The 17752-nt window shown below is 42.8% G+C and overlaps 1 protein-coding gene across 1 annotated transcript in view; it reads right to left on the bottom strand.

Moving 5' to 3' along the window:
- LOC309557165 (lymphocyte antigen 6E-like) overlaps positions 1-15181 on the bottom strand; it is a gene marked incomplete at both ends in the record, with an annotated part of 206467 nt that extends 191286 nt beyond the window's left edge. Inside the window, one exon of the mRNA XM_082259822.1 lies at positions 15130-15181. Coding sequence (XP_082115948.1) covers positions 15130-15181 — 52 coding nt within the window. The remainder of the gene's footprint in view (positions 1-15129) is intronic.
- Positions 15182-17752: the final 2571 nt, after the last annotated feature.

The following is a 17752-nucleotide window of genomic DNA, read 5'->3' as shown; positions in this document are numbered from 1 at the left end:
TCCAGGTGTACAGGCCCCCTGGAGCATGGGGCCCGGTTACAATTACAACCCCTGCAACCCCGGTAGTTACGCCCCTGGCACAGGGCTCTCTTCTGTAATTGCCCCTCCGCACTGATTCCCCCTGCTGTTGGGGCCCCCCCTGTGTGTCCGGGCCCCCTACAGGAGGACTGGTGGTCCCCCCCTATCAGCAGCCCTGTTCATCAGCTTCAATTACTTACTGAGTATGCAGTTTCTATATCTTTTACTCCTTGCCAATGTTTCAGTGTAAGCTGGAGCCATAACTAGAAACCCGGACTCAGCATTTCATATTACCCCGGTTATCCTGGGTTCTAGTGATTATAAGTGTCTACATCTACAGACACTGATGAAGCCGCACTGATAGGCGGCACTGATGAGGAGGCACTGATGAAGCCGCACTGATAGGCGGCACTGATGAGGAGGCACTGATGAAGCCACACTGATAGGCGGCACTGATGAGGAGGCACTGATGAAGCCACACTGATAGGCGGCACTGATGAGGAGGCACTGATGAAGCCACACTGATAGGTGGCACTTATGAGGAGGCACTGATGAAGCCGCACTGACAGGCAGCACTGATGAGGAGGCACTGATGAAGCCGCACTGATATGTGGCACTGAGGAGGCACTGATGAAGCCCCACTGATAGGTGGCACTGATGAGGAGGCACTGATGAAGCCATACTGATAGGCGGCACTGATGAGGAGGCACTGATGAAGCCGCACTGATAGGCGACACTGATGAGGAGGCACTGATGAAGCCACACTGATAGGCGGCACTGATGAGGAGGCACTGATGAAGCCACACTGATAGGCAGCACTGATGAGGAGGCACTGATGAAGCCACACTGATAGGTGGCACTGATGAGGAGGCACTGATGAAGCCGCACTGATAGGCGGCACTGATGAGGAGGCACTGATGAAGCCGCACTGATAGGCAGCACTGATGAGGAGGCACTGATGAAGCCACACTGATAGGTGGCACTGATGAGGAGGCACTGATGAAGCTGCACTGATAGGTGGCACTGATGAGGAGGCACTGATGAAGCCGCACTGATAGGCGGCACTGATGAGGAGGCACTGATGAGGCCACACTGATAGGCGGCACTGATGAGGAGGCACTGGTGGGCACTGCCTGGCAGCACTGGTGGGCACTGTTGGGACTGCACTGATAATCAGGACACTTATAATCAGTGCCTTGATTATCAGTGTAGATGTCCCTTTCACACAAGCTGATTATCGGCTCTCTCCTCCCTCATGCTATCAGTGTGAGGAGAGGAGTGCCAATAACCGGCTTGTGTTTACTTCCGTGATTAGCTGTGATTGGACACAGCTGATCTCATGGTAAAGAGCCGCTGATTTGCTTTTCATCTCGATCTGTGATCAGCTGTGTCCAGAGGACTCTTCTCCAGGGAGAATAAATCAAGCGATTGCAGACGCTCTTCATAATTAAGGTCCTCCAATCCCCTAATTAGTTTAGGTTGTAGTCCTCGCTTTTGTAAAGACTATCTGTGTAAGTGCATCCTTTTATTTTATTAAATTTACTGGAAGATACTACACTATTAGTCGATTCTTTTTTACACGGTGCATCGTGAGGACCCTAAATATCATTAACCAGAGGGGATCGATCCAGGTACATGCCAGGAAGTGAGGAGGATATCTATTACAAGTGGAGCCAATATATCAACCCTTATATATTTCGTCATCTGGTAAGAGGCTTATTCACTCCTGCTGAAGAGAGGAGTTTTTACCAATACCCTACCCTCACCTGAGCATGTAATTTCCAATCTGGATTTGAATACACACACGCCCTTGTATTCTCTCATTGAATGTGTTGACACATCACAGACTTTTGGACTTTGCACTTTTAGAGCCGGTTCACATTAGAGCGATCCGACTTGCCGGGGCGTCTCCACAAGTCGCGGTGCGCTGCTCGCACCGCGACCTCGGAGCGGCCGGCACGGACTTCATAACATTGAAGTCAATGCAGGTCGCTCCGGGTCGCCCCAAAGAAGCTCCGGACCCTTTTTCTAAGTCGGAGCAACTTGTGTCGCTTCTATTAGAACGGGTCCATAGCTTCTCATTGGCAGGCAACCTACGGCGACCTGTCAGGCGACCAGGTCGCCTGACAGGTCGCCCTAGTGTGAACCGGCTCTAACTCAGTTGAATTTATTTGTATACACTTATATTTTTGCCACTGCTTTTTCACTGGTTACTTTGTGCTTTGCACTCCGTTACACCTGTTTGCATTTTTTTTCAGTCACTCAGCTGTTGATTCTACCGGTCTTCCTTTGTTGGTTTTTACTGGTGATATCAGATAGCCATCCATTGTTTTTTTCACAATAGGTTTATCACTTTTAGTGACGGATCTTCTGTTTGTCATTACACCAAGAGGTTTATATCATTTGTTTGATTAGTACATATGAGTTTAGCGCACCTGCTTTTTTTACTTCATCACTGTTCCTCAATTTGGATCTAAGGTTTGCACCTTTACTACATATTTTTTATCCAGCGCACTTCTTTTATTTATCTTTGACTCCAGTGGCAACCTGTGAAGCTTATGGTGAACTCCATGCCCAAGGGGGTTAAGGCAGTGCTGGAAAATAATGGTGGCCACACAAAATATTAACACTTTGGGCCCAATTTGGACACTTATGGGGTGTACTCACTTTTGCTGCCAGTGGTTTAGACATGAATGGCTGTGTGTTGAGTTATTTTGAGGGGACAGTAAATTTACACTGTTATACAAGCTGTACACTCACTACTTTACATTGTAACAAAGTGTCATTTCTTCAGTGTTGTCACATGAAAAGATATAATTAAAGCGGAGTTCCGGCCACAAAATCGACATAACCGATTTTGTGGCCATCCGCTTGCTTTTCCTCACCTGAAACAGAAATGGATAGTTAGGATTTTTTTTTTTTTTACTTACCTTGTTATTGTAGAAAGATATACTCACCTTTCTTCCACTTCCTCCCTCGGCGGCCGCGGCCCACGCCGTCACTTCCGGTTTGCTATGATTCCTGGGAGCTGAACGTCATCGCTCCCAGGAATCAATGTGACGGCACCGACCCCGCTCGTCACTTCCGGTGCGACGCCGCATTCCTTGCTAAACAGCTTCTGGCCATGCCCAGAAGCTGTGGAGGAATGCGGCGCCGCACCGGAAGTGACGAGAGGGGCCGTTGCAGGCGCATTCTGGGAGAAGAAGACACGGAAGAGGACGCAGAAGAGGATCACGCTGGCTTCAGCTGCCCACAACAGAGATGGCAACGCTGGAGAAGAAATTTTAAAAGTGAGTATTTCTTCTTGCAGGTAAGTGCGAACCGGGACAGATCAGAGGCTATCCATTGTGGAATGTACTAGCCCTGACTGTCCCGGGGGTATGTTCATTGTCATTTTTTTTGTGGCCGGAACTCCGCTTTAAATATTTTAAAAAATGTGAGGGGTGTACTGACTTTTGTGAGATACTGTATACATATTCATGTGTTTGCTTATAGCTGTCTCTATGAAAACCATAATGTGTTCTCCATCCCAGCCTCCCTAACACAAACACTGCTTTTTCTAAAGATGACAAAGTATTTGCAGTTGACCTAATGCCCATACGTATAGTCACACGACGCCCTATGGTAGAAAAATACAATGTAAGTTGTCACGCTCTGTTGATTACAACTTGCTAACATTTGTACAAAGGGGGAGAGGGGAGGGGGATTCCTTTTAGGACCGAATTTGTGATACCTATAAAATGGATCACATTTACCATTAGGTACAGTAGGCTTATGCCAAAAGCAGAAGGAACAAAGAGGAAACGTATACTTGTAAAAATAATTCTATGGCTCTAAAAGAGGCTCCCGTGACCAGAAACCGTCCTTACCTGTACACATGCATTTCTAATCTGACAAAAAGTTACCAATTTCAATAGTTTAATTGAAAAGGTTAAATATGTTTGTTTTATTTGTAAATACAGCAACCAAATTATTAAATTATTCTGACATTATATTGAATTTTTGGTTATCAGGCGCAGTGGTAAAGTTAATTGATCTATTGGTAAATATTTGGTTAACCCCGTTGCACCTAAAGGTAAACCAAATCTTAAGGCCTAAGGCCAATTCTGTGACTTTGACATGCGTTAGTAAAACCGTACATATCATCACAACTACTTTGTGCATCCAGGTGGATTTTACCTTTTTTTTTTTTTTCCAGGACAAATTGGGCTTTCATTTGGTGGTAAATGGTAATTACCCCCTCCCACCGACTCACTCACTGCCGAGGAGATTGCCTACAACTACAACAGAAGATTGATACAATTCGTAAGGAGATTGTTGCTGTTCAGATACCTTCCATGCCTTATGCTTCGTGCCCACAGGTGCGATCATTACTTCCCTCATTCAGCCCCGCCACTACAGATGAGATTGCTAACCTACTTACTAACGTCCACTTAACCACCTGCCCTCTGGATCCTGTTCCCTCGCAAATGCTACGTTCACCTTCTGGCCCTATTCTACACTCTCTAACCCACATCTTCAATCTCTCCCTCTCTTCTGGCATCTTCCCCAACTCTCTAAAACATGCACTAGTCAGCCCCATACTCAAAAAGCCCTCACTGGCCCCAACCGATCTGAACAACCTACGCCCTATTTCCTTGCTCCCCTTCTCATCCAAACTCCTCGAACGTCTAGTCTACAACCGACTGTACGACCACCTTGCCGAGAATTGCCTCCTTGATCCCCTTCAGTCCGAATTTCGGCCTCAACACTCCACTGAAACTGCTCTCCTAAAACTGACAAATGATCTACTAATGGCCAAAACCAATGGACATTATTCTGTACTCCGACTTCTGGACCTTTCTGCTGCCTTTGATACGGTTGACCATCCCCTCCTCAAAAAAAACTCCACGCCTTTGGTCTCCATGACTGTACTCTTCACTGGTTATCTTCCTACTTATCCAACCGCACCTTTAGCGTTATGTACAATCCTACTTCCTCCTCTCCTCTTCCCTTCTCTGTTGGGGTCCCCCAAGGCTCTGTTCTTCTACCCCTCCAATTTTAATCTACACCTCCTCTCTGGGTCAGCTGATTGCCTCCCACGGATTCCAATACCATCTCTACGCTGACGATACCCAAATCTATTTATCCACCCCTCAGCTCTCTCCCTCAGTCTCCTCACGTATCACTAATTTACTATTAGATATATCAGTCTGGATGTCTCACCACTTCCTCAAACTCAATCCATCCAAAACCAAGCTTATAATTTTTCCTCCACCACGTGCCCCTTCCCCTGATTTCTCCGTCAATATCGATGGCATTACTATCAGCCCATCCCCGCATGCCAAGGTCTTAGGTGTTGTCCTGGACTCTGAACTCTCCTTTAAACCCCACATCCAATCGCTGTCCAAATCTTGCCGCCTCAGCCTCCGCAACATCTCCAAAATACGCCCCTTTCTAACCAAAGACACAACAAAACTCCTAGTTCACTCTCTGGTCATCTCGCGCCTTGACTACTGCAACTCCCTTCTCGTTGGCTTACCTATACACAGGCTATCCCCCCTTCAATCCATCATGAATGCTGCCGCCAGACTCATCCACCTTACCAATCGCTCAGTGTCCGCTGCTCCCCTCTGTCAAGCCCTCCACTGGCTTCCGCTTACTCAACAAATTAAATTCAAAATACTAACAACATCTTACAAAGCAATCCACAGCTTAGCCCCCAACTACATCACCAGCCTAGTCTCAAAATACCAACCTAATCGCTCTCTTCGTTCCTCTCAAAACCTCCTGCTCTCTAGCCCCCTCGTCACCTCCTCCCATGCTCGCCTCCAGGACTTTTCCAGAGCCTCTCCAATCCTATGGAACTCCTTACCCTTATCTGTCCGATTATCTCCTACTCTATTAGCTTTTAGGCGATCTCAGAAAACCCTCCTTTTCAGAGAAGCCTATCCTACCAACACCTAACAAATGTACCTCCATTTTCTCCATCAACCCATCCCCACGGTTATTGCCTATAATTTCACTTGACCCTCCCTTCTAGATTGTAAGCTCTAACGAGCAGGGCCCTCTAGTTCCTCCTGTTTTGAACTGTATTGTAACTGTATTGTCTTCCCTCATATTGTAAAGCGCTGCGCAAACTGTTGGCGCTATATAAATCCTGTATAATAATATAATAATAATTAGAGTTGGGTGAACGGTTCGGCCCGAGCATGAGTTCAGGGCAAACATTGGCTGTTCGATGAACTCCCGAAATATTGGGGCGTTCAACCATTTGCTTGGCTCGCTGAATGGCCACAATGCACTGCTCTGCCGCACTTGGAAGTGCATTGGAAGTCCTGATTGGCTGAAGCAATGAAAGCTTTGCCCATCAGGGTACAGAGTACTGTCAGAGCCATGATTGGAGAAAGGAATGATGACTCTATCCAATCATGGCTCATTGCTCTTAGTCCCACCCCACACTTTAAAAATATTTTCCCCATAGCAGCCATTTGCAGTGTGATTTTGGTGTGGAGAGAGATAGAACAGGGCTCTGTTCAGTGCTGCTAGTGAGTTAGTGTGCTAAAGTGTGCTATTCTAATCCTATTGTCAGTGTAAAGTATTATTGTAGTGCGAATCTAGTGATAGTTTAGTGTGAGTGTAGTGCAACCATTCATTTTTTCTTTAGTGTCTAATAGTATTTAATTTGTCAGGGCAAGTTTCCTACAGTATATATTACTGCACGTTTAATGCAGTATATATCCGTGCGTTACTGCCCGTTTAACGCAGTACATATCAGTGCGTCTCTGTACGTTTAATGCAGTATATATCAGTGCCATACTGTCCCATGTTTAACGCTGTATATAGCTGTGCGTTACTGGATGTTTATCTCAGTGTATATTTGTGCGTTACTGCACATTTAACACAGTATATATCAGTGTTTCACTGCATGTTCAATGCAGTATATATCAGTGCATTACTGCATATTTAACGCAGTATATATTTGTGTGTTACTGGATGTTTACCGCAGTATATATCCGTGCATTACTGGATGTTTATCCCAATATATATCAGTGCGTTACTGTACGTTTAATGCAGTATGTATCAGTGCATTACTGCACGTTTAACGCAATATATATCCTTGGGTTACTTTACATTTAACACAGTATATATTGGTGCGTTACTTCACATTTAACGCAGTATATACGCGTGCATTACTGCATGTTTAACAGTATATATCAGTGCATTACTGGATATTTAATGCAGTATATAACAGTGCTTTACTGTACATTTGTCGCAGTAAATATCAAAGCATTACTAGACGTTTAACGCAGTATATATTTGTGCATTACTGAACGTTTAACGCAGTTTATATCAGGGCTTTACTAGATGTTTAACTGAGAATATATCAGTGCATTACTGCACATTTAACGCAGTATATATCATTGCGTTACTTCACGTTTAACACAGTATATATCCCTGCGTTACTGGGCGTTTAGCGCAGTATATATCAGTGCGTTACTGTATGTTTAACGCAGCATATATTAGTGCATTGCTGCACGTTTAACGCAGTATTTGTCCTTGCGTTACTTCATGTTTAATGCAGTATACTGTATATCCATGCGTTACTGCACGTTTAACACAGTATAAAACTGTACCTTACTGGGCGTTAAACGCAATACATATCAGTGGGTTACTGTATGTTTAATGCAGTACATATCAGTGCATTACTGGTTGTTTAATGCAGTATATAGCCGTAAGTTACTGGACGTTTAACACAGTATATATCAGTGCGTTACCGTACATTTAACGCAGTATATATTAGTGCATTACTGCACGTTTAACGCAGTATATATCAGTGCGTTACTGTACATTTAACGCAGTATATATTAGTGCATTCCTGCACGTTTAACGCAGTATATATCCTTGTGTTACTTCACGTTTAACGCAGTATATATCCGTGCATTACTGCATGTTTACACAGTATATATCAGTGCGTTATTGCATGTTTAACGCAGTAAATATCAGTGCATTACGGCACTTTTAACGCAGTATATATCCGTGCGTTACTGCACGTTTAACTCTGTGTGGCATTATGAACAGGGCACTCGAGGCAGAGCAGCAGAAGGAAGAGGAGGACTTCCTTTCCTCTCAAGGCCCCCTTTATGCAGACACCATTTCTCCTATGCCACAGAACACACAAGAGGAGAAGGAGAAGGATGATACTGGCAGTTTTGGAGGCATTGAAGCAGAGCAAGACATATGTCAACCTGTAACAGATGGTTTTCCATCTCCCGGAACCCTTTAGAGTAGTACGTGGCTAGGAGGAGGCAGTTCCAGATACTGTGGTCCTCAGTGACTCAGAGGAGTCTGCTTCTCATGCCTCCGCAAACTTGCGGTGCATGGGCTCCCTCATGCTTCAAAGCCTGCGAAAAGATCAGAGAATACGTGGCATCAAGAAGAAGAAATGCTATTGGTTGGCAACCCTCCTTGATCACTGTTACAAGGGGAAAGTCTTGGAACTCATCCTGCCCCCACAGAGGGAGCAGAATATGAAATCTCTTGAAGACACCTTAAAGAGGTGTTTATGTAACACCTTTCCCGCCTCTGGTAGGTTACAGTCTGGTGGAAAAGCTTTTGAAGCTTCTGTAGGTCAGCAGAGGAGCTGTAGAGAAGGGGGCCACCTCAGTGATGCCTTTCAATTTTTTTTTTAGTCCTCTGCACCCAGGGCTGTCAGCTTTCACATCCCAATGGCAGCGTCTTCATCATATGGTGGGAGATTATCTAGGGGCGTAAACAGATATGTTGACAATCCACTGGGTTCCTGGGTCATGAGAATGCTGCATTTTGCTGAGGTTTTGTGACAGATAAGAGAGTGCGTGTGTCCACAGACTCCATGGACCTGCTGACATTTATCAAAATGAATCAGTTCTGGATTAGAGCAGCTATCAATCCCCTGATGCCGATGTTGCTGATTGAGTGTTTTCTGGATCTTGAATCTCTGAAAGACTGTCTAGGCTGCCTAGCTTTGTGGGTGTTGATTTTATCTGGAAGAAATTTTTTGGTGTAGGTTTCATGGGCACAATTAACAGTCAAGGACCAATTTTTACGCACCTGTTTGACAGGTGCATATTATTGCAATATTTGACAGCAAGGCCAATTCTTGCTTTTATCAAGAGTATCTCTATAGGTTTACAGTGTGAAGGCACCACCAACACCCAAAGCCCATTTTTTTTGTTTCTTTTATCCAACGTCTGCGAAAAAGACACCAGAATTATTCCAAACAATCTGTAATCCTGTTCCGAGTGTACTAAATTGTGGCCTCATCATACAGACTGGCTCCCCACTAATTACTGTAGTAATGTCACTGGTCTCCCCCCCAAAAGTGTCAAAAAATGTCAGTTAGGGGTCCGATCTGTCTGCCGCAACGTCGCAGTCCCGCTAAAAATCGCGGATCGCCGCCATTACTAGTAAAATAAATAAATACATTTTAAAAAATTACATAAATCTTTCCCTTAGTTTGTAGACGCAATAACTTTTCCGCAAACCAATCAAAATACACTTATTGGGATTTTTTACCAAAAATATGTAGCAGAATACAAATTGGCCTAAAATTATGAAAAAATTAGAATTTAATTTTTTTTTAATTGGGAATGTTTTATAGCAGAAAGTGTAAAATATTGTTTTTTTTTTTTTTTTTTTTTTTAGAATTGTCTTTTTTTTGTTTATAGCGCAAAAAATAAAAATCGCACAGGGGATCAAATTCCACCAAAAGAAAGCTCTATTTGTGGGGAAAAAAGGACATCAATTTTATTTAGGTACAGCATCGTACAACGGCGCAATTGCCTGTTAAAGTAACGCAGTGCCGAATCGCAAAAAATAGCCTGGTCATTTAGGGGGAAAATCCTTCCAGTCCAGAAGTGGTTAATGGGGTATGTGTACTGTGGGTTTCTATGCATGTGCAAATGCGGTGCAGGTCTTTTGGACCAGAACTGCTGCATACACGGGGAGTTCCCACTCATGCATGCAGCAGTCACTACAGATATCAAAGTCCCAAATACAATACTGTGTGTGTGAACAAAAATCTTCCCATAAGACTGTATGTGCATTTAACATATTTTAGTCATGTTATTACCCTGTAAAATCTTCCCTTGTGTAAACACTCAAAAGTCCTGAGACTGCAGCTAGGTGCCACCATCATGTCAGCAGCCTCAGCAGACTCAGAGCTGTCACTCTACACTCAAAGGTACCCTATAATACCAAAAGTATTGGGAAGTCTGCCTTTACACACACATGAGCTTTAATGGCATCCCAGTCTTAGTCCGTAGGGTTCAATATTGAGTTGGCCCTCCCTTTACAGCTATAACAGCTTCAACTCTTCTCGGAAGACTGTCCACAAGGTTTAGGAGTGTGTCTATGGGAATGTTTGACCATTCTTCCAGAAACGCATTTGTGAGGTCAGGCAGATGTTGGAGGACACTCTTAGTCTCTGCTCGAATTCATCCCAAAAGTGTTCTATCGGGTTGAGGTCAGGACTCTGTGCAGGCCAGTCAAGTTCCTCCACCCCAAACTCCCTCATCCATGTCTTTATGGACCTTGCTTTGTGCACTGGTGTGCAGTCATGTTGGAACAGGAAGGGGACATCCCCAAACTGTTCCCACAAAGTTGGGAGCATGAAATTGTCCAAAATGTCTTGGTATGCTGACGGCTTAAGAGTTCCCTTCACTGGAACTAAGGGGCCAAGCCCAACCCCTGAAAAACAACCCCCGCACCATAATCTCCCAACCACCAAATGATTTGGACCAGTGCACAAAGCAAGGTCCATAAAGACATGGATGAGCGAGTTTGGGGTGGAGGAACTTGACTGGCCTTCAAAGATTCCTGACCTCAACCTGATAGTCTTTGGCTCCGTTTCAGGTCTGAATTTGGGCTCACTTTATAGACCTTGCTTTGTGCACTGGTGCGCAGTCATGTTGGAACAGGAAGGGGTCAACCCAAAATGTTCCCTCAAAGTTGGGTGCATGAAATTGTCCATAATGTCTTGGTATGCTGACGGTTTAAGAGTTCCCTTCACTGGAACTAAGGGGCCAAACCCAACCCCTGAAAAACAACCCCACACCATAATCCACCAAACTTTACACTTGGCACAATGCAGTCAGGCAAGTACCGTTCTCCTGGCAGCTGTCAAAACCAGACATGTCCATCGGATTGCCAGACAGAGAAGCATGATTCATCACTCCAGAGAAACCGTCTGCTGAGTCCAGTGGCGGCGTGCTTTACACCCGTGCAACCGAAGCTTTGCATTGCGCTCAAGTTGAGGTCAGGACTCTGTGCAGGACAGTCAAGTTCCTCCACCCCAAACTTTTTTCTTTGGTCTTTGGTGATTTTTAAGGCTTCAGTTGGTTTAAATGGCTTCCTTCCAGTCTGTATCTGTCCTTGTTCTAAAATACTGGCCCCCTCATTAGCCTCAATATTTTATGTTTTTACAAGGGTAAACAAAAACGAATGCTGGCCATACACGCACAGAATTTCGGCCGTTTGCAGACTGAACGATTATTCGTCGGTCGAAAGCAAATCGGCCACTTACAGAATAAACTCTTTTACATAATCGTTTTCATGATCATAATGATCGTTCGATAACATGCACAATACGAGTCAGAATATTATTTTTGTTTCAATTTTACCATACACGTTAAAAACATTCGTAGAAACGATAAAAGTTTTCGCTATGGATCCATCGACATTAGCCGGGCACACAATCGAAATCGTCGGTAAACTTGTGTTCACTAACGGCCCGTCAAGTCTGTGTAAGTGTGTTTCTTCTTTTTTACTATTAAATGTTTTAAATAGATACACACTATGTGAGCTTTTTATTTTTTGAGCATTCGGAAGAGGATTTCTTGCTGCTCTTACTGCTAGTGGCTATAATATTCCATATTAGTGGATGACGTTGAAGGATTGAGCCCTTGATCTTTGGATGTATTACTGGTATAAAGCCCATCTATTTCTTAGAAGCCTGAATGACCCAAAAGGTGTAAACTTTATTGGGTCCACTACCAGAGTTGTATAAAGTACTCGAAACCAATACTTGAGTAAAAGTACAAGTGCTCGATCAAAAAGTGACTTGAGTAGAAGTGGAAGTGCTCAATCAAAAAGTGACTTGAATAGAAGTACTAAAGTATTCAACATTTTTTGAACTTAAGTATTGCAAGTAGTTTTTTTAAAAATTTTGAAGCCCACGTGTATGACGGCGTGTCTGCATATGCATGGACAGTTCTTTCTGCGTTTTTCTGCTGTTTTATCATATCGGTTTGGATTTTCCTCACCAATTGATTTTTTGTAGTGGTTTTTATTCAATTTACACCTTTTAACCTTTTGGGACTGTATGTATTTGGAGTGAACCGGGGGTGTGCAATAAACATCTGATCCACATACAATATTGCACTATCCGGGTTTTTTTTGTCCTTTATACCCCGTGGCTGGAGCCGACCCTATACAGGAGGACCATCCACCCGCCGAGCTGTGCTGGAATCCCCTGGAGTGAGCCAGCAACGGTATCGGTACCATAGAAGGGATATCCGAGTCCGCCAGGAGGGACGTTCCTGCATCTGGAGATTGTCTCCAAAGCAAGGTAGGTCCTGATGCCGTAAGGCATACAGGACCCACGTTTTCTGGTGAGTCTGAATTTCACTTATTCACCACGGTGAAGGGTTATATTTCATTGGAAAGAAGAAAAGAAGGATTATCGGCACTTTATTTATTTATTAACTTTTTTGGAACTCACATATTTATTGGACTATCTATTAGATATTTATTTTAACCTACATACTTCACACATATGGACTTGATTGTTAATTTATTTATCATATGTTTATAGACCTTCCACGGGATATTGATTTATATATATATATATTTTTTACGGTTATTTATTCACTATCTATTATAGCAAGCGCTATAGTTAATCGATTTATATTGATTAATTTTTTCACAAATTACTGGTATAAAGCCCATCTATTTCTTAGAAGCCTGAATGACCCAAAAGGTGTAAACTTTATTGGGTCCACTACCAGAGTTGTATAAAGTACTCGAAACCCATACTTGAGTAAAAGTACAAGTGCTCGATCAAAAAGTGACTTGAGTAGAAGTGGAAGTGCTCGATCAAAAAGTGACTTGAGTAGAAGTACTAAAGTATTCAACATTTTTTGAACTTAAGTATTGCAAGTAGTTTTTTTAAAAATTTTGCTACTCAAGTACTGAAAGTAAAAGTACAAATACTGTGTTATGTAGTTATTAAAGAAAGAAGTCAAAAGTTTGAACATCATATTGTTTTTTATTATTTCAAATGCAGCTTTTATTTATACATACAGTAGCATTTATTTTCGTATGCGCTGATAATACACATGTTTTGAGCTCCATGAAACCTGCCATCTACTGTTCTGGCAGTGGTAATTTTTATAATAGTAACGAGTAACTATGCAGCAAAAAAAAAAAAATATTGGAGTAGAAGCATTGAAATCATCGAAAAAATGTAGTGAAGTAAAAGTGGAAGTAGGAGAAAAAAAATTATACTCTAGGAAAGTACAGATACCGCCTTTCCATACTTAAGTACAGTAGTGAAGTAGTTCTACTTAGTTACTATACATCTCTGTCCACTACATCTGGTAAGCCTTCATTACAGTTGTCCTGTTGGTGGTGGTCAAGCACCTGAATTCACAATAGAAGACTTATCACTCAGCACCTTCGCACATCTATGGTGGAATTTGTGGACTTTATGCTATGATGAGCATTTCCCATTAACAGCACCAGCCACTTTATCACTTACGCACGTTTTTTACATATTTTTTTATATAAATGTTTTTATGATTTTGTGGTCCATATCTAATTTTGCACTTTATTGCCTAGTACTGCAGTAATTTTGTGGATCTTATGCAATTTTGCACTTTATGTATTGAAGTATCTAGATACTTTATAATTTGCACATGTCAGCACTGTAAGTTTGCACACAGTTTATGCACTTTATTTTTTGGTTAGCGTATATTTATATTGCACTTTATAACGCAATCTAACAGCGCTGCAAATGTTTGCTTTTCCATTTGTCTTCACAAATTGTCATTTGTTGTTGCTGGCTGCTGTATATTTAGGGTTGGCGCAGTATATAGCATAACCCAAAAATGTAACTACCATAATATGGTAATAATTGACCATATCGTATTTGTTTTTTGTTTTTTTTTTTAACATTTTTATAAAATTACAACAATTTCAGATTAGAATTGAAAAATAGCTTTTAACATTATCAAAAAAAATAAATAAATGAAAAGGCAACAGTGTGCAAGCAATGATCAAATGCAAAAAAAAAAACAACAAAACCACAAAAAAAAAAAAAACACTAACTGAAAAAAATGTATTAACCTTTACCTCCTCCCCCCCAAAAAAAAAAAAAAAAGAAACTAATAATAATAGTGATAATAATCTAGCTGCTAATGCCGTCTTTTATCTACTTGTAAAAGCGATATACCGTCAAGTCTGTGTAAGTGTGTTTCTTCTTTTTTACTATTAAATGTTTTAAAATGATACACACTTTATAACACAATCTAACAGCGCTGCGAATTTTTGCTTTTCCATTTGTCTTCAAAAATTGTCATTTGTTGTTGCTGGCTGCTGTATATTTAAGGTTGGCGCAGTATATAGCATAACCCAAAAATTTAACTACCATTATATGGTAATAATTTACCATATCGTATTTGTTTTTTTTTTTGTTTTTTTTAACATTTTTATAAAATTACAACAATTTCAGATTAGAATGGAAAAGGTAGCTTTTAACATTATCAAACTTCAAAATTCCTTGCGTAGAAATGTCAAATGCTATATCATTTTTTTAATGTACTATTTTTTTTTATATATTTCTATGAAATAAAATAAATAAAAACTAAGACAGACAGCAAAAAAAAAAAAAAAAAAAAAGAAAAAAAAAACACCAATGAACACTAAATTAAAAAAATTAAACTGCCCTAAATACACCCCCCCCCCCCAAAAAAAATAAATAAATAAATAAATAACTAAAATAACACCCTCGAAAAAAAATGTTGACTTTACATACATTACTTTAATATCTCAATATGAATTATTGACTATCGGACATCAGTGGCCCCTTACCTGTCCCTATGCAGAGAGCGGCCAGGAGGAGGATGCTTGCATATGCCGCCATTGTGAGCTAGAGGAGACTTGTGACTCCCCCAAAGGCTTTGTGCCCTAATATATACATCTTCATGTGTTGCTCACAGCTGTCACCATGAAAACCACACTGTGTTCCTCATTCCTCAATAAGAGGAAATTGGCAGTTTAGCGAAAGCACGCATTAATTTTATCACAATACTCATTGTTAGAAGGAAACAATGTAAGGTGTCACCTCCCATTCATTGCAATCTGCTAACAATTCTAAAAAGGAGAAATCCGTTTCTGTCGCTCTGAAGTTTGTAGCGATCGGGTTTCCTATGTGGCTGGATTTTCAATACCTATAATATGGATCAGATTTACCATTGAGCACAGTAGGCATAAAAGGCAGCAGAGACAAAGGGGAGGCTTATAGTTGTGGTTCTAAAAGAGGATCCCCGGAATGAGAATTGTCCCTGCCTCTACACATGCCGATCTAATCGGACAAGTTACCAATTTTTTTTTTTTTTTACCAATTTTGATGGCTGAAGATGTATCTATGGTGAAAAATGTATTTCCGTGATTTCTATCCACTCCTAATTATCTGAACCGTCATGATGTTTGGAAACTTACTTTGTGAAGATCCCCCCATTTTCTTCCTTGAATTCTGTGACACGGAGTCACAATGCGCTGAACTATAGATCAAGGGGCTCCAAACTATCTAAAAGAGGGACCAATTTCTTGTCCTTTAGACCTTAGAGGAGCCAGAGGGACTGGGAATTTTCTTGGCATCATTGGTGTCAGTGGGAGGGATAGTGCCCCATCATTGGTGTCAGTGGGAGGAATAGTGTCCCATCATTGGTGTCAGTGGGAGGAATAGTGCCCCATCATTGGTGTCAGTGGGAGGAATAGTGCCCCATCATTGGTGTCAGTGGGAGGAATAGTGCCCCATCATTGGTGTCAGTGGGGGGAATAGTGCCCCATCATTGGTGTCAGTGGGAGGAATAGTGCCCCATCATTGGTGTCAGTGGGAGGAAAAGTGCCCCATCATTGGTGTCAGTGGGAGGAATAGTGTCCCATCATTGGTGTCAGTGGGAGGAATAGTGCCCCATTATTGGTGTCGGTGGGAGGAATAGTGCCCCATCATTGGTATCAGTGGGAGGAATAATGGCCCATCATTGGTTATCAGTGGGAGGAATAGTGCCCCATCATTGGTATCAGTGGGATGAATAGTGCCCCATCATTGGTGTCAGTGGGAGGAATAGTGTCCCATCATTGGTGTCAGTGGGAGGAATAGTGCCCCATCATTGGTGTCAGTGGGAGAAATAGTTTCCCATCATTGGTGTCAGTGGGAGGAATAGTGCCCCATTATTGGTGTCGGTGGGAGGAATAGGGCCCCATCATTGGTGTCAGTGGGAGGGATAGTGCCCCATCATTGGGGTCAGTGGGAGGAATAGTGCGCCATCATTGGTGTCAGTGGGAGGAATAGTGCCCCATCATTGGTGTCAGTGGGAGGAATAGTGCCCCATCATTGGTATCAGTGGGAGGAATAATGATCCATCATTGGTGTCAATAGGAGGAATAGTGTCCCATCATTGGTGTCAGTGGGAGGAATAGTGCCCCATCATTGGTGTCAGTGGGGGGAATAGTGCCCCATCATTCAGCTTCAGGTGTGGCAGGAGGGAGTTTCTCTTGCTGTGTGTCTGTTGCTGCTCCAGGTGATCTGTGTGAGAGGGGAGTGTGGTGAAATCTCTCCCAGCCCTCCTGGCTCCTTCCTGGGGAAGCCATGGAGGCCAGCGGGACCTCTCCTGTTGGAAGCTCGCAGACATCCCCTGGGCTGACGGGTGACATACCCACCCCTGGACAAGCCATGGCTGGTGATCTCTCTACCCCTGGTGAGGACAAAGGTGCTGGGTCCAATCGGGAGCGAGTGGTGGCCGGGATCAAGGTCCTGAATAAGGAGAGAAACAATCTCTACAAGCTTAAAGCAGATTTGAAGCGTCTGCTAAAGCAGCATGAAGGCTTGTTCAGCCGAAACCGTGGATCCATGGATTCAGAAGTCCAATTGGCTAGGGCCCATGTGGAATATTAATAGTAAAATACTGGCTAATGTGACATCAGTGTGGGGTCTTGGCCCTGATTAGACTACATTTGCTCAGATGGTAAGCTGTGCTCCTGGCAGTATAATCAAGCCAGGGCTACAATCAAAGAGGAACCCCGCTTCTAATCAGGATTTTCCCCCACAAGCTGCCACTTTGAGAACCATTGGATCTGGTCTTGGGTCTCTGGCTTCTGCTGGGGGTCCAAGGCGGAACGTAGTCATCCTTAAATGGGAAGGTGGTGCAGTGCCTCCAGCACGGCGTGTGGTGGTAGACCTAATTTTGGATATGGGTTTTGGGGCTAAGGACTTCTATGCCTTAATACATGTGGCTGTAAGCCAGGAGTATACAATTAGTTTCACCAGGCCAGAGGGTCTTGACTTGTTCTGGGAATGATATGTGGTTCTGTGCAGGTCAAGACCTGAATGGGAAGGTCTGGTACCAGTTGCGGTTTCTCAAAGGTCAACGGTAAAAATTATTATCATCCTCACTAATGAGAGTGTTCCTGCTCGGGACTTAGAGGTGTG

Source organism: Pelophylax lessonae, assembly GCF_965119305.1.
Source record: "Pelophylax lessonae genome assembly, chromosome: 5".
NCBI lineage: Eukaryota > Metazoa > Chordata > Amphibia > Anura > Ranidae > Pelophylax > Pelophylax lessonae.
The sequence above is the reverse complement of the archived record's forward strand: the minus strand, read 5'-3'. Positions and strand labels throughout refer to the sequence as shown.